The 26,886-nt window shown below is 50.0% G+C and overlaps 1 protein-coding gene across 1 annotated transcript in view; it reads right to left on the minus strand.

Moving 5' to 3' along the window:
* The window catches only part of GPT (glutamic--pyruvic transaminase), a 33,212-nt gene that overhangs the window by 2,793 nt on the left and 3,533 nt on the right, over nucleotides 1-26,886 (minus strand). Inside the window, 9 exon segments of the mRNA XM_070940198.1 lie at nucleotides 1,744-1,918; nucleotides 2,491-2,627; nucleotides 2,977-3,056; nucleotides 5,224-5,467; nucleotides 7,066-7,199; nucleotides 8,710-8,818; nucleotides 9,067-9,156; nucleotides 13,758-13,805; nucleotides 13,807-13,927. Of these exon segments, the coding sequence (XP_070796299.1) occupies nucleotides 1,744-1,918; nucleotides 2,491-2,627; nucleotides 2,977-3,056; nucleotides 5,224-5,467; nucleotides 7,066-7,199; nucleotides 8,710-8,818; nucleotides 9,067-9,156; nucleotides 13,758-13,805; nucleotides 13,807-13,896 (1,107 nt within the window). The 5' untranslated portion in view covers nucleotides 13,897-13,927.

Genomic DNA, 26,886 nt, shown 5'->3' on the forward strand with positions numbered 1-26,886 from the left:
TCCTCCTCCTCCTCCTCCTCCTCCACCTCTCCCTTCTAGAACTGATGATGTTCCCTAATTGGGTCATGAAACATCTACAAGAAAACCCCCAAGCTCAGAGAGCACCAAGGACCCCCTCACGGTACTCCACAATGGCTTTGCAGCCTGCCAAAACAGGTCAGGGGGCTACAAACCCCCCCCCCAGTCCTGCTTTGAGCATAATACAAAGCCTCCCATCTTCTCTTCATCATTTTGCCTGCATGCATTTAACTAATTTCTATGGCCGTCCATCTCACAATCAGAGCTGGGCATCCAGCGAGACATTAAAAAAAACAAAAAAAAAACAACCCAAATTAAATCAGCAAAATGAAGTGCCCCAGAGGTTGTGCCAAGAACCCACTCAGAGCCAAAGAAGATCCCCCATTCCAGGCACCCAGGATGAGCCCTCCTGCCCTCCTGGCTCCATTTCTGGACAAGATGTTCTGATGTCTCCCTTTTGCGTTGAATGACACAATGGCAGGGATCCAATTCTTTGGGGGGGGGGAGAGGAGAAACACGGGGGGGGGGGCATCTTTCTCCAGACGCTGCAATGCAGAAGGAGAATCCCACAAAGCAGAAAAGGGACCAAGCATCACAATCAAGGTGGCCATCTTGACTTTTTTGCCCTTCCCCGCAGTTGTGGATGCAGGGAGTGGAGGGGTCAAAGCCAAAATGGAAGCTCCACATGGGCTTCCCTCTGTGTAAGCTCCGTCTTTCCCCATCAGATGAAAATACGCGTACTTCAAAGAAAAATTCAAATCTCACGCTGTACGTTATACAGGGAGTCCTCGACTTACAACAGTTCATTTAGTGACCATTCAAAGTTACAACATCACTGAAAAAAGTGACCTATGACTGTTGCAGCCTCCCCAGGGTCACGTGATCAAAATTCAGAGGCTTGGCAACTGACTTGTACTTATGACGGTTGCAGTGTCCTGGGGTCCCCTTTTGCTACTGTCTGACAGGCAAAGTCAATGGGGAAGCCAGATTCACTTAACAACCGTGTTACTAACTTGACAACTGCAGTGATTCACTTAACAACAGTGGCCAGAAAGGTTGTAAAATGAGGCAAAACTCACTTATCAAGTGTCTCACTTAGGGACAGAAAGGATTCCCTGCGTATGCCACTATCCCTACTCTCATGTCCTCTAGATCTGTGGGATGACAACATCCACAATCCTCAGATGGTACTAGATGGGCATGATGGGTATTATAGTTCAGAGATCTGGAAGGGTCTCGGACTCAGGAAGTCCAACATCAAAAACAAAATACAGGCAGTCCTCAACTTATGACCACAGTTGGGATCAAAATTTCCATGACTAAGCGAGGTGGTCATTAAGCAAGTCACGCCCAATTTTACGATCTTTTTTTGTTGTTGTTAAGCGAATCGCGAATGGCTTTGCTTGTCCAAAGTCGGCTGGGAAGGGGGCGAATGGCGATCACGGGACACAGCAACCTTTATAAACACCTGCCAGTTTGTCATTGTGATTGTGTGGGTGCTGCGACAGTCATAAGTGCGAGGACTTGAGTCATGCCACTTTTTTTCAGTGCTGTTGAACAGCCGTTGAACTAATTGTTGTAAGTTGAGGACTACCTTCGTGGCATCCAGCAGATGTTCTGGATTTTTTTACTATCTTAATGAAACCGATTCCCTGGGCTCAGTAAGGGATGGGGCCCCCACTGTTCCCCCCACCCCATTTGCCCCCCTGCCTCTTCTGAACTCACCTGGCTGAACTGCTGGTAGGAGGGGTCTCCTGGCTGGGGCCGGTTGACCACAGCATCGAGGAGAATCTGGCCAGTCACTGGTGGGCATAAGCGGACGGAGACCAGCTTGGTCAGCTGTTGCTGGACTGCGGGGTCCATATTAATCACTTCCATGTAACCTCCACGGAAACCACACCTGGCCAGGTAAAAGGAGAGGAGAGGAGATGATGGCCTTGGAGGCATGTCCTGCACTTCCCTGTCCCACCAGCAGGGGGCGACAAAGTCAAGAAGGAAACCCAAAGGTGCTTTTTCAAAAGGTTTTCTTCCTTTTTTTTCCCCTTTGAAAACTTTTCGCTTCCCATCCAAGAAGCTTCTTCAGTTCTGACACCCAAGAAACTGAAATGTGTATAGGCTCTCCTGCTTTGGACTAGAAGACCTCTAAGGTCCCTTCCAGCTCTATTCTGAATTGAATTTATTCAGTTAGAAGTGAAGAAGCTTCTTCCATGAAAAGCAAAAAAAATTTTTTTTAAAAAAAACAAGAACATCCAGTTGCTTTTTGTCCAATTGTCCAGTTGTCCCGTAATCTCCATTCTAACGGAAGAAGCTTCTCAGATGTTCGAACTGAAGAAGCTTCCTGAATGAGAAGCAAAACGTATTCAAAGGGGGAAAAAACTGTCTTTTGGAAAAATCCCCTTCGGTTCAGCCGCGGTGGAGAGTCTCCATGGAGCTCAAGAAGGAAAGCCGACCCAGCCTGGCCCTGCCACTCACTCGCCCATGAAGCCCTTGGAAATGGAGTGGAAGGAGGCCAGCTCCACGCTTTCGGAGTACTTGGGACCCATCTCAAAAAGGACCTTCTTGAAGGAGTGGAACTCGGAGCCTTCTGCGTAGACGTTGTCCTGGTAGACCTGGGGGTGGGGGAAAAAAACAGGTGGTTGAGAGGCAGCAGAGAAAACTCAGCTGGGCACCCAAAATGGTGAACCCACTTCAGTCCCAGACTTTTTCCAGATGTTTTTGATTCCAGTTCTCCTGATCTCTGACCACGCTGATCAGATCAGGTGGGCCCTGTGGCCCCAACATCTGTGGGGTACCACCCTCAAGGAGACTGAGCCTGGATAGGGGGCCGGAAGCATCAGTGAGAGACTGGACATGCTTCTCCTCCTGGCTCAACTGCGCCCCCCCCCCCCGCTGCAGAGGGAAGGGTTTGAGGGGAAATGGCTCCATTTTGGGGGACAGGAGAGACTTCCAAGGTCTTACCTCATCGGCCATGAGGAAGAGGTGCTCCTCCCAGGCAAAGTGAATGACCTCCTCAATGCATTTGCGGCTCTGGACTTGGCCTGCGGGGAGAAGGAGAGGCAGGAAGAGAGTCACTGAAGGAAGCCCTCCCCGAGAAGGACTCCAGGCCAGCGGGAACGGAGAAGGGAAAGGACCCCCCCAAAAAATCAGTCTGAAGGAAGGCCTGTTCCCAAAAAGGGAGAATATTTGTTGCCCAGGGTGGAAATGAGGGCTCCTTGGTGCTCTTTCAGTTGGTTGTTTTGTAGATGTTTCATTACCCAACTAGATAACACCATCAATGCTAGAAGGGGGTGGAGTTTGCAGGGGAGGAGGAGGGAGGAGGAGGAAGGAGAAGAGGGAAGAGCAGGAGGAGGAGGACTGTGGGGTCCTTGGAGTTCTCTGAGCTTGGTGGTTTTCTTGTAGATGTTTCATTACCCAACTAGATAACACCATCAATGCTAGCAGAGAGTTGGGTTTGCAGGGATGAGAAGGTGGAGGACGGGGGAGAGGAGGAGGAGGAGGAGGAAGAAGAGGAAGAGGAAGAGGAGGAGGAGGAGGAACAACTCTGCCATATTTGATGCTCTCTGAGCTTGGTGGTTTTGTTACAGATGTCTCATCACCAATCTAAGTAACTCCATCAGTGCTAGAGGGAAGACCCTCAGGATCTCCACTGATGACGTCACCTAAACCAGCAAGGAGACATCCAAGCTCCAAGAGCAGCTCTGAGGGCCTCCCAAAGGCCTCCCACCCACCCAGGTGAGCCCTGCCTCATCCAGACCTTTCCAGGAGTGGCAGCAGCTCCTGGATGACCTTGGTGGGGTTTTTTTGACGCATGAATTTCCAAGCAGCCTTTGATAAGGTTCCCTTGAAGGACTCCGGAGTAAACTTGGCTCAGGGGCTGTTTACGGAGTCCTCTGTGCTGAAGGTGGAGCTGACGGACTCCCTGCTGGTTCTTCTCCATCTCACCCGAGGGCAGAGGAGCCGAGAGGCTGCCAGCCGCCCGCTTCCCTTCCAGGACAACTGACAAGTGGGTCAGCAACAGGAGGGCCGCTTGTGAAGGACCCACAGGGGAGTGGGGGCGGCAAGGGGGAAGGAAAATCTGGGCCAGAATGAGGAGGTTGTGCCCGGATGGCCAGAAGGGCTCTTGCAAGCTAGATTTGACACCACGCTAAGCTTGGTATCAGGTGGTCCTCGACTTGCGACCGCAGTGGAGCCCAACATTTCTGTGGCTAAGCAAGGCAGTTGTTAAGCGAGCTTTGCCTGCATTTTACGACCTTCCTTGCCACCGTTGCTAAGTGAATCACTGCAGTTGTTAACTTGTTAACTGAATCTGTCTTCCCTGTTGACTTTGCTTGTCAGAAGGCCGCAAAAATTGATCCCGGGACACTGCAACCGTCATAAGTACATGCCGGTTGCCAAGCATCGGAATGTTGATCTCGTGATCGCGGGGGATGCTGCAACGGTCGTAAGCGTGAAAAACGGTCATAAGTCACCATTTTCAGTGCTGTTGTCACTTTGAACGGTCACTAAATGAATGGTTGTAAGTCGAGGACTACCTGTAGTTAAATCGTGGTTCAGTTTCTTTGTTTGCAAATGGTTTGTTTATGGTCCAATGTTAGAGTGTGAAGTCGGGAAGGATTTCTGTTGTGCGGGCTGGGCGGATGCACCTGGGGGCTTCTGGGCTCACTCTGAAGTATTAATCCCTGTTTTGCTGCCGTTGGGAGTTCCCACTCCCACCTCCTAAAAGCTCCCGTGGTCCTGTTGGACCCTTGTTGGAAAGGGGGTCTCACATCTTCCAGGAGAGGCAGCCCCCGACCCTTGCTGAGGAAGGAGAGAGTCTAGTTCCACTGACTGCCCCCTCCTCAGCCCAAGATCTTCCTAATAATGACACCTGGACTTCTGCAGGAGATCAGGACCAAACAGAGGCCAGAAACATGTAAGGGGTTCCTCAGAAGCTGGTGGCTCAGACAGGTGCACCTTCCAGGGGGAAACTGTGGCCCCGGGTGCCATGTTTTTGGTAAAGGGCCTTCCACATCACTCCAAACAAGGCCCAGCCAAGGCTGCCACCGAGTCCCTGTAGGAGACCCTCCCAGGAGAGCTTCTTCTGGAGAACCTTCAGGAGAAGTCCACAAGGTCCTTTCCCCGAAAGGGGGATGTTATGAGTGGCTTGAGACCATTTATGGTGTCTTCAGAGGCCCCCTCTTGAGCTGCCTGGCAGTGGGACCATACCTGTGGGATTGCCCGGGTTGATGACGCAGAGGGCCCGTGGTTGACAACGTCTTTGAGCCTGGCTCAGCGCCCTCCGCAGCTCCTCAATGTTCAGAGCCCAGCAATTGTCCTCATCCAGGTAGTAGTTGATCTGCTGCGCGTTGAGTTCTGCCAGCGTTGCTGAGTAGAGCGGGTATTGGGGGATGGGAATCATCACGCCGGTCCGGGAGGACCCCTCCCCTGAGACCAGCAGCTTCAGGACCGTCTAAGGAAGAAACCCAGAGGGGATTAGCAACACCGGGAGCGGCTCAGAATGGATGCAGGATTTGGGTTTATGTAGTCTAACAAAGAAAAGGACTGGGGATGTGATAGCAGTCTTCCAATATTTGAGGGGCTGCCCCAAAGAGGAGGGGGTCAACCTATTCTCCAAAGCACCAGAAGGCAGGAGAAGAAGCAATGGATGGAAACTCATCAAAGAGAGAAGCAAGCTGGAATTAAGGAGAAACTTCCTAACAGTGAGGACAATTAACCCGTGGAACAGCTTGCCACCAGAAGTTGTAAATGCTCCAACACTGGAAGTTTTCAAGAAGAGACTGGACAGTCACTGCAGAGCAGAAGAAGCTTCTTGGATGAGAAGCGAAATGTCTTCAAAGAAAACCCTTTGGGACAACCATGACCTGCATCAGGGGTCTCCAACCTTGGCCACTTTTAAGGCTGCTGGACTTCAAGTCGACAAGTCTTACAGTGGCCAAGGGTGGAGACCCCTGACCTGGGTGGCTGAGAATCTCCGTAGACTTCCCTACTGACTTGAGTTGCCAGAATGATTCCACTGCAACCGTCTTAAAATGGGAAATGGAGGGGGGCATTCTGGTGCCAATCAAGGCAGGCAGGCAGTCACAGCAACTTCTCCACCTGAGGGGCTCCTCCAGGCTTAGCAGCTCTCGGTCCCCCCCCCCACTGCTTGGGGGTCCTGGGCAAGGCCATCTCCCTCCCTTGGCTGCCCCACTTCTGCCAGGAGACGGAGAGTGCCAGGAAGAGGGACAAAGGGGGCTTTGTGTAGTTGTTGCCATGCCTGGCACTGTCCCCGAGGCGAGCTGCAAAGGGGTTCTGCCAGGGGAGGGCGTTGGAGGGGAGGCCCCACAGGTGGCTCCCTCTGACTCGGCTCTTTCGGGTAAGCGGCCGAGCAATCAGACGGTGGCACCCTTGCCAGGATCAGGAGGGGGAGGAAGAGGAGGAGGAGGGAGGGAGGGAGGAAAAAGAGAGGAGAAGGAGGGGTTGCAATTCGATTACGCCTGCTAGTGTTAATCCTGTTTTGCATTTCTGACTGCATTTTCTCCCTTGCTTTTTTTTACTTAGAGAGTAACTCACAGAGCACCAAGGACCCCCACAGACCTCCTCCTTCTTCTCCCCTCCCCCATTCTCCTTCTCTCCACAAACCCAACTTCCTTCTAGCATTGATGATGTTACCCAGATGGTTCACGAAAGGCCTGCACAAAAATCACTAGCACTGAGGATGTTACCCAGATGGTTCATGAAACATCTGCAAGAAAACCACTAAGCTCAGAGAGCACCGAGGACCCCACAGTTCTCCTCCTCCTCTTCCTCCTCCTCTTCCTCCTCCTCCTCCCCCCTCCCCCCCCTTCTTCTCCTTCTCTCCACAAACCCAACTTCCTTCTAGCACTAATGATGTTACTCAGATGGTTCATGAAACATCTGCAAGAAAAAAAACCACCAAACTCAGTGAGCACCTAGGACGCCCCTCCTCCTCTCGAGAAATCCTTCTTCCCTTCGATCCTTTGGTGTCCTCCGAATTCAGCTTCCCCCCACTTTCCGCAGTGGCCCCCTGGGGCTTGGGCTCCTTACCACAACGGCATTGCTGGCCCCCGTAGAGAGGTAGATATTCTCCGGGTCGGAGGGAATTCCCCCATCTCGGCGCTGGATGAAGGCGGCCACATCCTGGCGGATGAGCTCGATCCCTGGACTGGCACTGTAGGCCCCTGAAGTGGGGTGGGGGGGGAAGAGAAGGCAGGAAGAGAAAATGGGTGGGGGCCGAGGAGGAGGAGGACTTGCCTCTGGTCTTTCAGGGTTGAATGAGGGGAGGGGGAGTTTGCTGGTGCGAGCATCAACAGCCTCAGGGGGGGCATGAGGAAGCCCTGCTGAGCCTTTGCACACTTGGTGTGCAACTTTGTGTGCAGGGGCCACCAAGGGAGGGGCAGGAATTTATTCTTTTATTTTATTTATACAACTTAAAGACCAGCCACCTGTTGTGCCTCCGACCCCTGAGGCCGACTTATCGGAGGGAGAAGACTCCGAACATGAAGGAGAGGAGTTGGCCAGGCCTCCCTCTCCAGGACCCTCCTCTCTGGCAATGCCTGAAGTGTCTCCCGTAGGAGAAGAGATTGGCCAGGAGCCAGATATCTCCTCACAGTCGGACAGTGAAGGAGATAAGTCTTGGCTGGATCCACGCCAGCGTCGGAGAGACAAGTGCACGCAACAGAAAAGGAGACGTGCCAGAGATTAAGCTGAGTCACTGGACCACGCCCTACAGGGGATATAAGGGGGTGAGGTGGCCATTCAGACTCTGTGACAGACAAAACTAACTACTATCGAGTCACATTGCATCTTTGGAAACAACATTATCTGCCTTGGATTTAATTACGGACTGGACTTGACAATTCTTGAACTGTGTGTATCTTGTTTATGAGTAAAGTTCTTGGCAAGCAGCTACTGGGTTGCTGCTAATCCTCTTATCGAAAGAATTGGTTGTCTGCCAGTTTATTTAACCCCTGGCTGTCTGTTTGTGTGTGTGTGTGAGGCAGGGACAGAACACCACCTTACCTCAAGGGAACTCTGAGCGCCCTATAAATTTTATAAATAAGGTACACCTGGGAGACACGCCACGCTCAAGGGAACCCACGAAGAGGCCATGGGGTCCTCCTGGGATAATCGGTGGGATCCCACACGATGCATACGAAGGTCTCTCACCCCCCCCCTCCTCGCCCCTCTTCAGGCACCTTGCATCCAGAACAGCCCAAAGCTTGGGCTTCAACCCAACCGTCTCCACCCCAGGACTGCAGAAGATGCTTAATCCGGAGCTCCCCAAGAGCTCCCCACAGACAGTTGCTTTGACTGCCCCCCTGCAGGACTGGCCCTCCGTATAGAGGGGAAGCCCCCTCCCCATCTGAAAAGGGCATGTTGCTTTGCTCCAGATCAAGTGGCCAAGGGTGGGGAGACCCCTACTCCAAAGGACCAGCTCTGGCCTGCAGAGGTCATCTGATCAACCTTGACCAGCAGCTACCGTAGAAACCTGGACCAGAGACCTCCCGCAGGGACAGAGAGGGAGATAAATTTAGTCTGAGGGACGAAAGGAAAGCTTCCGGCTCTCCCCAGGGGGCTCTCAGAGGCTCAGGCGAGGCTCCTGCCCTGGCAGGTCTTCCATGGACAGCCCCCCCCCCCTTTTAAAGGAAGAGGGAAGGAGGGGCCCCCAAGGGATGTCCAGACACTCACCAATGCTCTGCCCTCCACACGCGGCCAGCAGTCGCTGAGCTTTCTGCTTTGCGTCTTCAGGGAAATCGGGGGAATTCAGGAGGTCGGGATACATGCAGAGGGCGCTGACCTGGTGGGGGGAAGGAATTAGGGTGATGCTGCAGCCTCCCCACTGCCTCGGCATCCCCCCACGCTTCCCACCCTCCAGGTCTCACACCCGAGCTGCTTGTGGGCTTTCTGCACGTGCTCAGAGTCCCTCTGTTCTTCGTTCTGTCCTCCCATGTACCAAGTGTGTCTGGGTCAGTGTGGGGCGCTGGGAAATGGGGCTAAGCCTGACCAGGTGAGGCTTTCCACATGCCCCTCCCCACTTGAGCATACCTGGCGCAAGAAAGTGATGGGTTTCTGCCCCATAGCTTGAGCATCCCCAATGTTGGCCGCAATCACTTCGGTGAAGGGTTTCTTGACCCCCTGCAAGGAAGAGATTAAGATTAAGATTAAGATTAAGATTAAGATTAAGATTAAGATTAAGATTAAGATTAAGATTAAGATTAAGATTAAGATTAAGATTAAGATTAAGATTAAGATTAAGATTAAGATTAAGATTAAGATTAAGATTAAGATTAAGATTAAGATTAAGATTAAGATTAAGATTTATTGTCATTTTCCCGTGCAGGTAGTCCTCGATTTACAACAGTTTATTTAGTGACCGTTCGGAGTTACAACGGGATTGAAAAAACTGATTTATGACCATTTTTCACACTTACGACCATTGCAGCATCCCTGTGGTCACGTGATCAACATTCAGACGTTTGGCCACTGACTCATATTTATGACAGTTGCCGTGTCCTGGGATCACATGATCCCTTCTTGTGACCGTCTGACAAGCAAAGTCATTGGGGAAGCTGGCTTCACTTAACAACCATGTTACCCACTTAACAACTGCCATGATTCTTTGAGTTTTTAATGTTTTTAATGTTTTAAATTTTTCAACGTCTTTTTATAATGATTTTTTAAATGTATTGTGAGCCGCCCTGAGTCTTTGGAGAGGGGCGGCATATAAATTTAATAAATTATTAAATTAAATTAAATTAAATTAAATTAAATTAAATTAAATTAAATTAAATTAAATTAAATTAAATTAAATTAAATTAAATTCTGTGGCAAGAAAGGTGGTAAAATGGGCCAAAACTCACTTAACAACCGTCTTGCTTAGCAGCAGAAAGTGTGGGCTCAATTGTGGTCGTAAGTCGAGGTCTCCCTGTAATGGGGAATTCTGCAGTTGCCATGGTTGGGCACCCCGTGATATAAGGCATTCAATGGAGAACGAAGCCCCCCCCCCAAAAAAAGAAAGGAGCCAAGGTTGCCAGGCCCCTGGTCGGAGGCCCTCGGTGGAGTCTTGGCCCGGCCTTGTCCGAGGGTTGCGGGGAAAACTCCAATGACAATCAGAGGCTCCCCGACAGGGTTCCAATATTTGAGGGGCTGCCCCAAAGAAGAGGGGGTCCACCTATTCCCCAAAGGACCTGAAGACAAGATGAGAAGCAACGGATGGAAACTCATCCAGAGAAACCTCCTAACCATGAGGACAATTAACCCATGGAACAGCTTGCCACTGGAAGCTGTGGGTGCCTCATCACTGGAAGTTTCCAAGAAGAGCCTGAACAAAGTCTGGACTTGTCTGAAGTGTCTCCTGTTTGAGCAGGGGGTTGGACTAGAAGACCTCCAAGGTCCCTTCCAACCCTGTTATTCTGACTTCGAGGTCAGCCTCCCCCACTCCCCCGTCCTTGGGTGCCTTTGCAGGCCTCCTTATCGCCTTGAAAATGATTGCACAGTATTTGCCTAAAAGTTAAGGCAGTTCCTCAGGCACTCAAGGGGGGGGGGCTGTCATGGCTCCTCTCCCCTCACATAGACTTGTGGATCATTCCTCTGCAGGCAGAGGACACCGGAATCAGTTGGAAGGGGCCCTGGAGATCCTCTAATCCAACCCCCCCCCCCACAACCCCCCACCCTCCCACCCTCGCTCAAGCAGGAGACTCTATACCAGGAGTGTCCAATCTTGGGAACTTTACAGCTTGTGGACTTCAACTCTCAGTATTCTTCAGACCTATGCCATCCCATCTCCAAATTCTGAAGGCAAGCTGATCTGCTGTTTAATTATTCTATCAAGAAATGTCTCCTTAATTCCAGGTTGCTTCTCTCCTTGGTTAGTTTCCATTCGTTGCTTCTTGTCCTGCCTTCGGGTGCTTTGGAGAATAGCTTGACTCCCTCTTCTTTGGGGCAGCCCCTGAGATATTGGAAGATGCTATCATATCCCCCCGAGTCCTTCTCTTCATTAAACTAGGCATACCCAGTTCCTGCAACTGTTCTTCATATGTTTTATTCTCCAGTCCCCAATCCTCTTTGTTGCTCTTCTCTGCACTTTTTTTTTTTTTTTAAATTAGATTTATATGCCGCCCTTCTCCGGAGACTGAGGGCGGCTTACAATGTGCTCAGCAATAGCCTTCATCCTTTTGTATATTTATACAAAGTCAGCTTATTGCCCCCACAAACTGGGTCCTCATTTCACCTACCTTAGAAAGGATGGAAGGCTGAGTCAACCTTGAGCCTTGGAGAGGTTCGAACCAGCAGAAATTGCAGGCAGCTGTGTTAATAACAGGGTGCACTAAACCCCTGTACTATCAAGGCTCTTTCTAGAGTCCCAGCAAGTTTTTTACATTGTGGCGACCAAAACTGGATGCAGTACTCCAGAATCAGAATCAATCAGAATCAGAATCAATCAGAATCAGAATCAATCAGAATCAGAATCAATCAGAATCAGAATCAATCAGAATCAGAATCAATCAGAATCAGAATCAATCAGAATCAGAATCAATCAGAATCAGAATCAATCAGAATCAGAATCAATCAGAATCAGAATCAAGCTGGAAGGGACCTTAGAGGTCTTCTGGTCCAGCCCCCTGCTCAAGCAAGAGACCCCGTAGCATTTCAGACAAACGGTCATCTCTTCTTAAAAAAAACCTCCAGTGATGAAACACCCACAACTTCTGGTGGCAAGCTGTTCCACTGGTTAATTGTCCTCATTGTTAGGAAGGTTCTCCCTTAATTCCAGGTTGCTTCTCTCCTTGATGAGTTTCCATCCGTTGCTTCTTCTCCTGCCTTCTGGTGCTTTGGAGAATAAATTGGCCCCCTCCTCTTCTTTGGGGCAGCCCCTCAAAGCCTCTCAAGTGTGGTCTTCCCAGGGCAGAATAAAGCGGTACTGGATGAACATTCATTTTGTGGAGGTTTTTTTTTTATAATTTGATTTATAGGCCGCCCTTCTCCGGGGACTCAGGGCGGCTTACAATGCGCTAAGCAATAGCCTTCATCCTTTTTGTATATTTATACAAAGTCAGCTTATTGCCCCCACAAACTGGGTCCTCAATTTACCTACCTTAGAAAGGATGGAAGGCTGAGTCAACCTTGAGCCTGGTGAGATTTGAACTTACAGTAATTGCAGACAGCTGGTGTTAATCACAATGCTATCCGTCTGCTGAGCCACCAGGCCCATAGAGTTGCCTATACTTATGGGAATGGTAGTCCCTGAATATCCGAATGGACAGATATGCTGGAACAACTGCCCAGGGCCAACTGACCTGACGGTCTGGAGGTTTGAGATGCCAAGATGGTCAGGCCAGGCTCATCCCAGCCACTCCAACTCAGAGGAAGCCAAGCACCCAACAGCCTCCAAGGCTGCTCTATGAGCGGTCAGTCTATCTCTGCAGTCTAGGAAGCGGAGTCATCCGAAATGAGGTCAAGAGGTCCTCCAGAAGACCTCAAGAGGCCAGCAGGTCTGGAGCCACCAAGACAACTGGGAGATGACCCAAGAGATGGGCTTAGGAAGGGTCCTTCCAGATCAACCTGGGGCAGGAGAGCTGAACGGTGGGACAGCATTGCCTCCAGAGGTAGTGTGAGCTCCATCACTGGAGGTCTTTAAGGAGAAACTGGACAGCCACTTGTCTGAAGTGGTAGAGGGTCTCCTGCTTGAGCAGGGGCTGGACTAGAATAGAATCACAGAGTTGGAAGGGACCTTGGAGGTCTTCTAGGCAGGAAACCCTACACCAGTGTTTCCCAAACTTGGCTATTTTAAGATGCATGGACTTCAACTCCCAGAATTCCCCAGCCAGTATGCCTGGTTGAGGAATTCTGGGAGTTGAAGTCCATACATCTTCAAAGAGTCAAGTACATCTTCAAAGGGTCAAGTTTGGGAAACACTGCCCTACACCACTTCAGACAAATGGCTGTCCAGCCTTGTTGTTAAAAACTTCCATTGTTGGAGAATTCACAACTTCTGGAGGCAAGTAGTTCCACTGGTTAATTGTTCCAACTGTTCCTTCCAGCTCTGTCCTGACTGATGCCCAGGAAGAAGACGGCCCTTCATTCCAGAGGGCCTCTTCACTGCTGGCATCCCATCATCTGAGAGCGTCTTCGTGCCTTGAGTGGCTTTGAGGTCCCTTTAGTTGGATCAGGGTGCATTGAGCAGATACTGCTTTTCAGCTGGTCCTCGCCTTACGACCACAATTGAGCCCAAAATATTGATGCCAAGCAAGACAGGCGTTGAGTGAATTTCTGTTCCATTGTACAACCTTCCTTGCCACCGTTGTTAAGTGAATCACTGCAGTTGTTAGGTACTTAAGCGAATCTGGCTTCCCCGGTGACTGTGAGTCAGTTGCCAAGAGTCCCAAATTTGATCATGGGCCCCTATGGATGCAGAGACGTTGTAAGTGGGAAAAATGGTCCTGTCACTTTTTTCAGTGATGTTGTAACTTCAAATGATCACTGAGTGAACTGTTGCAAGTTAGGGACTCCTGTATTCCAGGACAGTCAAGAAAAAAACTGCCAGTGTTGAAAGAAGCTGCCCAGAATAATTTTGGGTAAGAATCATGGGCGGGATATAAATTTAATAATTAAACTAAACTAAACTAAACTAAACTAAACTAAAGCCAATAAATGAAGAAAACCACGAAGCCAAGACCCCACTTTCCAATCTTCGGACTCATGAACAGACAAGTGATCTAGTCAGTTGCCTGGCTTACCTGCTTCAGCTCCTTCTTCAGCTGATTGGCCCGGGCAACGATGGGCCCCCCGCACAGCGTACTCCACCATCCGGACATGGGGGTTCATGGACTCCAGAGTCAGGACTTTGTCCCTGGGCACTGCCCGGTTGTCCGCCATGCCCGGCTGCTCCGCCTGCCGCCGCAGCGCCCTGAAATGCAAAGGAGGTTTGGGGCTGAGCAAGGGGGGCACCGAGCAGAGTAGCCCCCTCGCCTCAACCCCGGGGAGCCTGCTGCTCAGGACCACCCTGGCAAAGCGAATCCTCGGCATGAGCCCCGATGGCTTCAGCAGCTGCACGGACAAGAGATCCGCTGTTTGGGATCCCGGCTGGGGGAGGGAAGGCGGGATCCACTGCACAGGTGGCCAAAGCCTCTCCCTTCCCAAGTGGCTGGAGATTTGGCGGGGGGGGGGGAGGCTCAAACTCAACCAAGGGGGGGGGTGGAGAGGCAGCCCTGTCTTTTCCCAGCCTTGGGCTGAAGGCTTCCCTCCCCCTTGGCCGCCTTCCCTGCCCCCCCTCCCCCCGCAAAAGGAGGGACCCACCGGTCTCCCAGGCAAGGCGAGCAGCTGCTCCCACATGGGCAGAGAGAGGAGGGCGCTGCTCCTTTTAACCCGGGGCCGGAGGGAGGAGACTGGCTGGAAGAAAGCAGGGCTTTGTGGAGGCGGCTGAAAGGATCTGGCCCTCACACCAGCCAGACCAACAACGACGCGGGAACAAAGCTGAAACGAGCTGTCCCACCGAGGCTCTGAGTGCCAACTGCGGGCAGGATGCCCAGGTGGCAGAGAGGAGGGAAGGGCTGGCTGGCTGCCTCGCCCTCACTTGCACCCGGAGGAAGGGGCAGAGGAGGGATGCCAAGGCTGAGCACCCCTGGAGAGCAGCAACCGAAAGGCTCGGCCAGGATGCTCCTCCACCCCCACCCCCCCCAAATTTTTATTTATTTATTTATTTTTATTTGATTTATTTATATGCCGCCCTTCTCCGGAGACTCAGGGCGGCTTACAATGCGCTAAGCAATAGCCTTCATCCTTTTGTATATTTTATACAAAGTCAGCTTCTCTTTTTTTCTTTTTTTCTTTTTCTTTCTTTCTTTCTTTCCTTCCTTCCTTCTTTCTTTCTCTTTCTTTTCTTTTTTTTTTAATTTGATTTATATGCCGCCCTTCTCCGGAGACTCAGGGCGGCTTACAATGCGCTAAGCAATAGCCTTCATCCTTTTGTATATTTTATACAAAGTCAGCTTATTGCCCCCCCACAAACTGGATCCTCAATTTACCTACCTTAGAAAGGATGGAAGGCTGAGTCAACCTTGAGCCTGGTGAGAATTGAACTCGCAGTAATTGCAGGCAGCTGGATGTTAAATGCTGCCTTAGTAAACTGACTTCCTGGTGCTCTAAACCCCACCCAACCCCTGGATCCCTTTCAAGAACAGGTGGCATCTGGGCACTGCCAGTTGCTTGCAATGGCTGCACCCCATCTTGGCCCAAAGGGTGCATTTTATTTGTATTTATATATTTTTTTGGTTTGGTATTTTGTATGGTATGGCATTGTACAGGTAGTCCTCGACTTACAACGGCACTGAAAAAAGTGACTTATGACCAGTTTTCACAGTTACGACTTTTGCAGCAACCCCGTGGTCACGTGATCAAAATTCAGACAGTTGGCAACTGACTCACACTTATGATGGTCGCAATGTCTTGGGACCACAAGCGGATGCCCTGCAGAGAAGCTGAACTCCAACTCCCAGAATCCCCCTGACCTTGCTGGACTTCTGGGAGAATCTATTCGATAGGCAGCACATCCGGAGGGATGGAGGTCCCAGAGGGGCTTTTTCCAAAAGGAAACTGGGCTTCCTTGGCTCTTTGAAAAACTTTTGCTCCTCATCCAAGAAGCTTCCTCAGTTCGTCATTCAGTCCTTCATGAACTGAAGAAGCTTCCTGGATGAGAAGCGAAACCATTTCAAAAGGGAAAAAACCCAAGAAAATCCAGTTGCCTTTTGGAAAAAGCCCCTTTGGGACAACCGTGACCTGGACGATGGAGAATCTCCATAGAGACTGAGGGATGCTAGAAGCCCCCCTCCCCGCTCTTGTGGACCTCCCCCCTTGCATCAAACACAGCATGGGATCAATCAATCAGAATAGAGCTGGAAGGGACCTTGGAGGTCTTCCAGTCCAACCCCCTGCTCAAGCAGGAGACCCTACCCCATTCCAGACAAGTGGCTGTCCAATCTCTTCTTAAAAACCTCCAATGTTGGAGCATCCACAACTTCTGGTGGCAAGCAGTTCCACTGGTCAATTATCCTCACTGTTAGGAAGTTTCTCCTTAGTTCCAGGTTGCTTCTCTTCTTGAGTAGTTTCCATCCATTACTTCTTGTCCTGCCTTCTGGTGCTTTGGAGAATAGGTGGACCCCCTCCTCTTCTTTGGGGCAGCCCCTCAAATACCAGAACAGTGCTCTCATGTCCCCCTTCATTCCTTCTTTTCTCTAGACTATCCAAACCCAAATCCTGCAACCGTCCTTCATACGTTTTAGTCTTTAAACATCCTAGTTGCTCTTCTCTGCACTTTTTCCAAAGCCTCAATATCTTTTTTTGTAGTATGTTGACCAAAACTGGATGCAGAGTCCCCATCCTGCCCATACGGAAATCCTCATTAGGACTTCTCATAAGAGAAGCCATTTCTTGGCATCCACTCTTGGCTTCCCTTACACCTTGCACAGCGCTGAGTTGTTGCATACACCTGTAAAGGTGAGCCAGGCGCTCTTAAACTGCCCAGGTTGGCCAAGAAGGTGGCTTTGCAGGTGCCAAGACAAATGCCTCCCTGGCAGGTCACCTCCAAGGGAACCGTTACCCTTGCGGAGAGGAGGGAGAGGCCGAGTGGCCCAGGGTGGGTCCCAAGCCAGCTGGGGCAATCCAGGAAATGTGATCCGGAGCTCTATCCGGCTGAATGGCACAGAGGCAAACATGCTCACCTGCAAACCTGAGGAACAGGTTGGATCCTGAGCATGGGTGAAGCCAGGACAGGAGAGGAGGCAGCGCCTATCAACTCTCTGGCACGCCTATCAATGCTCAATTCACTGCAGGCTACCCCAAAAAATCTGGTGCCCTCCAGGTCTCCCTGAGCCAAGAGGGCCCCCCCCAGAGCCCCTCCAGGTGGGCTGGTGGTCTCTGTGCAGAGCCCCAGACATAAAGGGGGAGGAATCCACCAAAGAGCACCCCACGGCAGTGGCAGGAACCCCTTGGGGATGAGCTGAGAAGAGTCACCCCTCTCCAGCTTTGCAGGCTGTGCCACTTTCCGCACTGACAGGGAGATCGGCAGGTCATAATTTCTCAGATTGAGGGACAGTTATTACTGCTCCGTTAGTCTTCGGTCTCCTTTTTTAAAATCCCTTGCCAGATTGAGCAGGGGGTTGGACTAGAGCAGCGTTTCTCAACCTTGGAAGCTTGAAGATGGGTGGACTTCAACTCCCAGAATCCCCCAGCGCTGGCTGGGGGATTCTGGGAGTTGAAGTCCACCCATCTTCAAGCTTCCAAGGTTGAGAAACACTGGACTAGAAGAAGGGTCTCCAACCTTGCCAACTTTACGACTTGTGGACTTCAACCCCCAGACTTTGCTGAGGAATTCTGGGAGTTGAAGTCCACAAGTTGTAAAGTGGCCAAGGCTGGATTAGAAGACCTCCAAGGCCCCTTCCAGCCTTATTCTGATTGATTGATTGATATTGATATGGATTGATGGGAACGAAGAGGAAGATTTCCAGACAGAACCCTGGTGGGCTTGGTCGGACCAGCAGGGGAGCAGGGTGGGTAGTGGGGCAAAACTGGCTCTTCCCTTCACTCACAAAGCCCTCGCAGGCCTTCTGACAAGCTACCGCAGGGCGTCCAGCCCGAGAGGAGTCAAAAAAGTCAAGATGGCAGCCCTGCCCGGAGCCAGAAATGTGTCCTGGCAGCTGTGCCCTCCATCTCCATCCATCCTGATTTGGGTTTTGCATGGCAGAAGCTGCCCACTAGCTAGTTACAACCCTGGAGACCCTCAGTACAGGGAGTCCTCGAATTACGACCACAGTTGAGCCCAAAATTTCCACTGCTAAGCAAGACAATTGTTCAGTGAGGTTTGCCCCATTTTACGACCATCCTTGCCACCGTTTTTAAGTGAATCACCACATTAGTAACAGGGTTGTTAAGTGAATCAGGCTTCCCCACTGACTTTGTTTGTCAAAAGGTCGCAAAAGGAGATCATGTGATCCCGGGACACAGCAACCATCATAAACAGGAGCAGGTTGCCAAGGGTCTGAATTTTGATCACGTGATCACTGGGATGCTGCAACAGTCATAAATGTGAAAAACAGTCATAAGTTGTGGTGGCGTAGTGGTGAGAATGCAGTATTGCAGGCTGACTCTGCCCACTGCTAGTGGTTCAATTCTGACCGGCTCAAGACTGACTCAGCCTTCCGTCCTTTCGAGATCGGTAAAATGAGGACCCGGATTGTTGGGGGAAAGAGGCTGATATTTGTAAACTGCTTAAGACAGGGCTGTGAAGCAGTATATAAGTCTAAGTTATTTAGTTACTTTATTGTCATTGCACCTCATACAACAAAATTAAATGCCATCTTCAGTGTACATCATACATAAGAAAACTATAAAAATAAATCAAAAACCACATTCTATACAATTAAACTGAAAACCCCTGATATTGGATTAATATTGCTAAGAAGGAAGGAAGGAAGGAAGGAAGGAAGGAAGGAAGGAAGGAAGGAAGGAAGGAAGGAAGGAAGGAAGGAAGGAAGATGAGTAAATAAATAGATGAATTGAAGGGAGGGAGGGAGGGAGGGAAGGAAGGAAGGAAGGGCGATGGTGTCGTAGTGGTGAGAATGCAGTATTACAGGTTAACTCTGCCCACAGCCAGGAGTTTGATTTTGTCTGGCTCAAGGTTGACTCAGCCTTCCGTCCTTCCGAGGTGGGTAAAATGAGGACCCAGATTGTTGGGGGCCAAGAGGCTGACTCTGTAAACCACTTAGAGAGGGCTGGAAAGCGGTACTGCTAAGTGCTATAAGTCACTTTTTTCAATGCTGCTGTGACATCAAACGGTCCCTAAATGAACCGTTGTAAATTGAGGACTACCTGTACTTCACAAACTTCCCCAGGTGAGGTAGAAAGTAAGTGAGAACCCCCACACCCTCACCTCCAAGCCCAATTCCATCACTGGCACTGGAAGAGTTTCTACCAAGGATGCCAGGATGTGGAGAAGGAGACCTTAAAGGTGGCTCCTTACCTGGCTGAGGTGAGAGAGCTACAGGCTGCACCTGATCCCTGCAGAGCTTCCGTGCATGGCAGTATAAACACGGTAGCTCTCTCTCTCTCTCTCTCTGTCTCCCCACTCCGCCCCAGAGCCGGCCTTTCCACCCTCGGGAGTTCAGCCAAATTCCTGGCTCAAGGCCACCAAGGTTCCCAGGCCTGCACCTGCCTCAGCACCCCCCCTTCCCCCACCAGTAGGAAGCAAACCTCTTCTGAGAAGCGCCCAGCACCCCCTGCTCAGCCCTGCCTTCCTGGTGCCCAAGCTGCCCGCTCACGGAGGCCAAAAAGCTAAGTGTGTCCTCCGGCCGAGATGAAAGGACAGAAAAACCTCACCTGGGCTGGGACCAGGTGTGGTTAAAGGGGCAGGAGGAGGACGGAGCACTTTGAGGTGGGAGGGGGCCCAGGAGCATCCCTGAGCGATGGTGGCTGGGAAGAGAAGGGGGGAATAATGCGACACTTCAGCAACTGACCATGGCTTCAGGCTGGTAGAGAGAGGGGGGGGTCTCCTCCTTCTCGCTCTTTGATGTTGGCTGTTTTCTTGCAGATGTTTCATGACCCAACTAGGGAACATCACCAGTGCTACAAAGTGCAAACCCAACTCCCTTCTGGCATGGATGATGTTGGGCCATGAAACATCTGCAGGAAAACAACCGAGATCAGAGAACGCAAAGGATCTCCTCTTCCTCATCCCTTTCTCCTTCTCTGCCACTCCACAAACAAACCCTACTCCCTTCTGGCACTGATGATGTTACACAGTTGGGTTATGAAATGTCTGCGAGAAAACAACTAAGCTCAGAGAGCATCAAGGACTCCATAGTTCTCCTTTTCCTCCTCCTCCTCCTCCTCCTCCTCCCTCCCTCCCTCCCTCCCTTCTAACACTGATGATGTTACCTAATTGGGTTATGAAATGTCTGCAAGGAAACCACCAAGCTCAGAGAGCACCAAGGACCCCGGATTTCAACCCTCAGCTACAAATATTCTCCTTTATCAGTACTATCAATTGTACCCAAAGGGACGGAATGGGGAGAGGTTCAGGGATGATTAAAAAAAAAACCAGATGATATCCCCCACATGCCAACCCCCCAAAGAGAGGGGGGGCAACGTCGACCCAGGCAGATTGGAGGGGATTGGCTAATTCCTTTGCAATGCTGAGCCCACCTCTCACTCCTTGGGTGTGGGGGGGGCACAACGCTGCTTGCCAATAGAAGAACTCTGGCACCTTCTTCTGCTTAAGCAGGCCACGTGGCATGGCCCCCAGGGCCCAATGTGGGGCAAGAAGAGCCCTGAGCTCCAGCCCAGGAGCAGAGCTTGTCCATCCTACCTTTGGCCCCCTTCCCGATGGGCCGTTGGCAAGGAGTCATCAGAGCCTCTTCTGGGGGGGGGTTGCTGGGGAGGGGAGGGAAGGGAAGGCGCTCTGGGCTGGGCCCTGTCAGCCTGGCGCGGCTGCCTCCACTCCTGGGCTGGGGGTGATAAGGAGCAAGACAGTCCTTGCCCAGCCGCTGTGGAAGGTCCCCACCCACTGCAGGGCTTCTGGTGGCTGCAGAAGACGACTCGGGGGCTCTCTGGATGATGCCAGCCTCTCTCTCCTGCCTTCGGGACGTTCCTTGAAACGGGCACTGCCAGCTGGCATCAGGCCCCAAAGAAGAAGCTGTTGGCCGGAGGTGCCTGCATTTATATCTATTTCATTTTTTATTTTTATTTTATTGCATTATTACTTTATTGGGATTTATATGGCCACCCCCTCATTTCCAGTGACTCCAGGACAGGGGTCTCCAGCAACCAGAGAAAGAGAACGTTGGAAAGAATATTTAGGAGGGTAGCGAGGAGTAGCCTGGGAAGCAAGGCTTTAAAGGAGGGGTCCCCAACCTTGCCCCCTTTAAGCCTTGGCGGACTTCAACTCCCTTTGCTGCCTGGGGAATTCTGGGAGTTGAAGTCCTTCCATCTTAAAGTGACTGGGATTGAGGAATCCTATTCTATGCACCCAAAAAAATTTCTTTCCCTTTATTTGTGGACCAAATGCACTTCTTTAAAATCAAGGAGCCACCAAGATTACTTCCAGCAACACTGACAGGTGTTTGCTCTATAAACATAGAGCAAATCCTACCGCCTTCTAGCACTGATGATGTTACCTAGTTGGGTCATGAAATGTCTGCAAGAAAATCACCAAGCTCAGAGAGCACCACAGTCCTCCTCCTCCTCCTCCTCCTCCTCCTCCTCTTCCTCCTCCATCATCTCCCCCCTCCCTCCTCTTCTACTCTGCAAACCCACTCCCCTCTAGTGCTGATGATGTTACCTAGTTGGGTCATGAAACATCTGCAAGAAAACAACCAAGCTCAGAAGGCACCAAGGACCCCACAGTCCTCCTCCCCCCTCCTTTCTCCTCTTCTACTTTCTCCTCCTCCTCCCTCCTCTCCCCTCTAGCACTGATGATGTTACCTACTATGGTTATGAAACGTCTGCAAGAAAACCACCAATCTCAGGGAGCACCAAGAACTCCAGAGAAAGACAAGAGCTGAGTCCTTTCAACTACACACAGGCAGTCTTATCCATTTGAAGGTTTTGCCCTCTCTAGGTGAACCAGCTGACTAGTCCTCAAGGCCAGGGCTGTTTCCTAACATGGTCCATCCATTTCCTTAGTCCGTAATCAGCCCTCTCTGGTCAAGGACAGCCTAACACCTGAGAAAGCAGGCTAACCCTCCTTCAAGATTCTCCATGCTGACTCACAAAATGCCTCAACATGTCGACCAGGAAAAAAGAGTCTTGTCTGGTTTTGATCCAAGCATGGTCAACAAAGTGTGTGTGTGTGTGTGTGTGTGTGAGAGAGAGAGAGAGAGAGAGAGAGAGAGAGAGAGAGAGAGAGAGAGAAGAGAAGAGAAGAGAAGAGAAGAGAAGAGAAGAGAAGAGAAGAGAAGAGAAGAGAAGAGAAGAGAAGAGAAGAGAAGAGAAGAGAAGAGAAGAGAAAAAGAGAGAGACAGACAGATAGATGGATGGAGGGATGGAGGGAGGGAGAAAGAGAAAGAGAAAGAGAAAAAGGGTGAGACAGATAGACAGACAAATGGAGGGAGGGAGGAAGAGAAAGAGAAAGAGAGAGAGAGAGATTCCTTCAAACTGACTTTGACTCCAGATTGAGTTCACTGAGTACATATGTGAGATTTTCTTGGCAGTCCTATGGAAGGGGCTGGGCCTGCCTAGGGAGATTTGGCTCAACTCTGCCTGCCTGTCACCCTGATTTTATGGAGGGGTCCCCCAACCAAGGACTACCTGGACTCAACTCTGTTGGGCATTCAAATAAGCCAAGGTCAAAAATCTCACAAACTGGGGAGAAGGGAAGAGCGGAGGGCCAGTGCCAGGAGACGGGTGGGACAGAAAATATTTTTATATTGGCTTTCAGCTTAGAATGGATGGAGAGATTCTGAAAGGCACAAATGCTGAATAATGAGCGACGGGGGTCTGTGGTGGAGAATGACAATTTGCAGAACGAAGCTCAAAGGGCTGATTTGCAATTTGAATACTTTATTTGGCCAAGTGTGATTAGACACGCAAGGAATTTGTCTCCGGTACACAGAGCACTCGGTGTACTTGCAAAGCAAGAGAGAGAATAATAATAATAATAATAACAATACATCAAAGATTCACACCTGCCAATCCCATGTCCTTGGAAAGGACTCGATGGCTAGACAAAAATGCCAAATCCAGTCTGACTATGTGACGAACCATAAAAATGGGTTCAAGCCTCTGTCCACTCTCTTCTTGAAAACCTCCAGAGTGGGAGCATCCACAACATCTGGAGGCAACTGGTTAATTGTCCTCACTGTCAGGAAATTTCTCCTTAGTTCTAGGTTGCTTCTCTCCTTGGCTAGTTTCCATCCATCGCTTCCCGTCCTGCCTTCTGGTGCATTGGAGAATAGGTTGACCCCCTCTTCTTTCTAGCAGCCCCTCATCAGCACCCCTGATCCTCCTTTGCATTAAACTAGGCATGCCACACAAAAGATGTCATACATATATAAGAATGAAAATAAGATATGAACCATGTAAGTTAAGCCAGGGGTGGCAACTTTGGCCCTTTTACGCCCTGTGGACTTCAACTCATTTATTCCATCTATTCCATCTAGCAGGGCTGGCTTGATCCCATCTTTTCGGTTTTAATTTGAAATTGGTTTTAACTGGGTTGTTTTAAATTGAGGGCCGAAATTATTTAATGTCTTTTAAACTGTTTTTTAAATTTTATATGTTATGTTTTATCAGTGTCGGCTGGCGACCCCCAAGGGGAGAGCCTTCTCTGTGGCGGCACCCGCCCTCTGGAATGACCTACCCCCTGAGATACGCACGATATCAGACCTCCTGACTTTTTGTCGGGCCCTGAAAACACACCTATTCCATCTAGCTGGGCTGGCTTGATCCCATCCTCTCAGTTTTAACTGAATTTGATTTTAATTGGGTTGTTTTTAATATCTTGGGCCGAAATTATTTAATTGTTTTTTAAATAGTTTTTTAAATTTTATATGCAATGTTTTATCTTGGCTGTGCACCACCCTGAGTCCCGCAGGAGAAGGGCGGTATAGAAATAAAATAATAATAATAATAATAATAATAATAATAATAATAATAATAATAATAATAATAATAATAATAATAATAATAATCTCGGCTGTTCACCGCCCTGAGTCCTGCTGGAGAAGGGCGGTATAGAAATCAAATCAAATAAATAAATAAATAAACTCCCAGAATTCCTGAGCCAGCCTTACAGGCAACCTGTGACCTACCAAAACCTCCAAGAACCCTTTCACCCATTTGGCTCCCTTCGACTTTGCCCGGGATTTTTCCTACTCAAAGGGAGAACTTTGCCTTCCTCTCAGAAAGCCACCTCACTGGTTTCTTCTCATTGTTCCAGCTTGTCCAAATCCTCCTGAGTCATGAGATCCATCCCTACCTCCCTTTCGTGGTTTCACAACTTCTTTTTAAACCATTCACCCCCGTCATTTTGGAACGTATGGAGCGATGCGGGCTGAAGGCAGGAGAAGAAGCAACGGAAGGAAACTAGTCACTGAGTAGAGAGGGTGTTGGGGGATGGGGAATCATCACACCTGTCCGGGAGGACCCCTCCCCTGAGACCAGCAGCTTCAGGATGGTCTAAGGAAGAAAGCCAGAGGGGTTGGCCAAAACCAGGAACGGCTCAGAACTGGAGCAGGATTTGGGTAGGTCTGGTCTAATGAAAAGAAGGACCGGGGGGGACATGAGAGCAGTCTTCCATTATTTCAGGGGTTGCCACAAAGAAGAGGGGGGGGTTCTACCTATTCTCCAAAGCTCCTGAAAGCAGGACAAGAAGCAACGGATGGAAACTAACCAAGGAGAAAAGCAACCTGGAATTCAGGAGAAACTTCCTGACAATGAGAACAATTAACCAGCGGAACAGCTTGCCACCAGAAGTTGTGGCTGCTCCAACACTGGAGGTTTTTAAGAAGAGACTGGACAGCCACTTGTCTGAAATGGTTTAAGGTCTTCTGCCTGAATGGGGGGCTGGACTAGAAGACCTTCAAGGCCCCATCCAACTCTGTGATTCTGTATTCGGAAGCCCCCTGACATGAAGCGGCTGAGGTGCATCTGATGGATAGTTCAGGAGTATCATTATTATATACTTGAAAGGACAAATAGTCCTCAACCTACAGCCACAACTGAGCCCATAATTTCCCTTGCTAAGCGAGACAGTTGTTAGGTGAGTTTTGCCCCGTTTTACGACCTTCCTTGCCAGAGTTGTTAAGTGAATCACTGCAGATGTTAAGATAATGACCCAGTTGTTAAGTGAATCTGGCTTCCCCATTGTCAGGAGGTCGCAAAAGGGGATCACGTGACCCCTGGACACAGCAACGGTCACAAGTCCTGGCCAGTTGCCAAATGTCCGAATGTTGATCACGTGACCCTGGGGAAGCTGTAACAGTTGTAAGTGTGAAAAATGGTCCTAAGTCATTTTTTTTCCCAGCGCTGTTGTAACTTCCAACGGTCACTAAATGAACTGTCGGAAATTGTGGACTCTGTGTGCTTATAATTACGATACGTATAATTCAGCCCACCTTCAGCATCTTCTTAGCTGGCATCTCGTGCATGTGGGACGCTTGGCTGCAGCCAAGGTAAACTACGTCTACATTCCCCCTGTCGACTAATCTGGTCCCCCGCTCTAAAACGGAAACCCATCGGTTTGCCTTTCCTGGTTCCTGGTAAGCTCCTGCCAAACCACTCATTTTTTGCTAAATGCTTCGAAGCCAACTGCCCAGATCAACATTGAGCTGCCCTTCCTGGGCTTCTCCAGGTCCTCCTCCCTCGTTTGTTTGTTTTTTTGAAGATTTTTGAACATTTGTCCTTCTCCAATCCTCATCCTCCACGATTTCTCCAAAAAGCAGCCCTGGAATGACACCTGTAAGGTCCTCACCTGGACCTGGCTTTTAAACTCACTCACCTCCTTACCTCCTCCACGTCCTCCAGCTGGCAACCCCTCCGCTTCTCAGCTGTTCTTTGGCTTCCTGGACACACACACACCCTTTGAGGGGGCTTCGCCACTGAGGAACGCTGCTCTCTCTCTCCCCTCCCCATCTGCCTTCCATCTTCTTAGTCGCTCTTCTCTGAACTTTTTCCAAAGTCTCAAAAAAAATGTTGAGACTTTGGAAAAAGTTCAGAGAAGAGCAGCTAAGATGATCAAAGGCCTGGAGACTAAAACATATGAAGAATGGCTGCAAGAATTAGGGGGTGACATGATAGCAGTCTTCCAGTATTTGAGGGGCTGCCACAAAGAAGAGGCGGTCAACTTATTCTCCAAAGCACCTGCAGGCAGGACAAGAAGCAACGGATGGAAACTAATCAAGGAGAGAAGCAACCTGGAACGAAGGAGAAACTTCCTAACAGGGAGGACAATTAACCAGTGGAACAGAAGTTGCCTTCAGAAGTTCTGGGTGCTTCATCACTGTGGTTTTTAAGAAGAGTGTAAGTCACTGATCTAAAGTGGTCTAGGGTCTCCTGCTTGAGCAGGGGGCTGGACTAGAAGACCTCCAAGGTCCCTTCCAGCTCATTCATTCTATTCCAATTCCTCAAGGGCCGAGCCCACCTCCCTCTTTATCCTTCTCCTTACACAGCCCCAAAAGCCCTTGTTATTGTAGCTTCCCATGTCTAAACAAAGGTGGGGCTGCGGCCTCCTGACTTTCCTTCGTCCAAGGTTAGCTGCTTGAGCTGATCCCCGCCTGACATTTGTTAACTCAGTGGAAAGGCATTTCACGCACTTCCAGGATCTTATTTCCGAGACATTCCCAAGCCTCCTTTTGGCCTGGCATTTCTGTTGCCTCCTGAGCCCTAGATGACAGTTCCTGAATAGAGTAGAAGAGAGCCTGAAGGGACCTTGGAGGTCTTCTAGTCCAGCAGGAACCTCTATACCATTTAAGACAAATGGTTGTCCAGTCTCTTCTTGAAAACCTCTAGTGTTGGAGCACCCACAACTTCTGGTGGCAAGCGGTTCCACTGGTTAAGTGTCCTCATTGTTAGGAAGTTTCTCCTTAATTCCAGGTTACTTCTCTCCTTGATTAGTTTCCGGCCATTGTTTCCTGTCCTGCTTTCGGGTGCTTTGGAGAACAGGGTGACCCCCTCATCTTTGTGGCAGCCCCTCAAATCCTGGAAGACTGCTATCCTGTCTCCCCTAGTCCTTCTTTTCTTTAGACTTTTCTAATTCTTCCCAAAGCCCCACTGGTTTCGTGTCTTTTCTGTTGCCTGGGATGAGATCTAAGAGACCCTTGACTCCACTTTGATCTTCTGGAAAATGAAACAACCACCCACTGAGACAGCCGAGGGGCT

This window comes from Pituophis catenifer, unplaced genomic scaffold (assembly GCF_029215685.1).
Source record: "Pituophis catenifer annectens isolate HBS135680 unplaced genomic scaffold, rPitCat1.0.hap2 SCAF_3, whole genome shotgun sequence".
Classification (NCBI taxonomy): Eukaryota; Metazoa; Chordata; class Lepidosauria; order Squamata; family Colubridae; genus Pituophis; species Pituophis catenifer.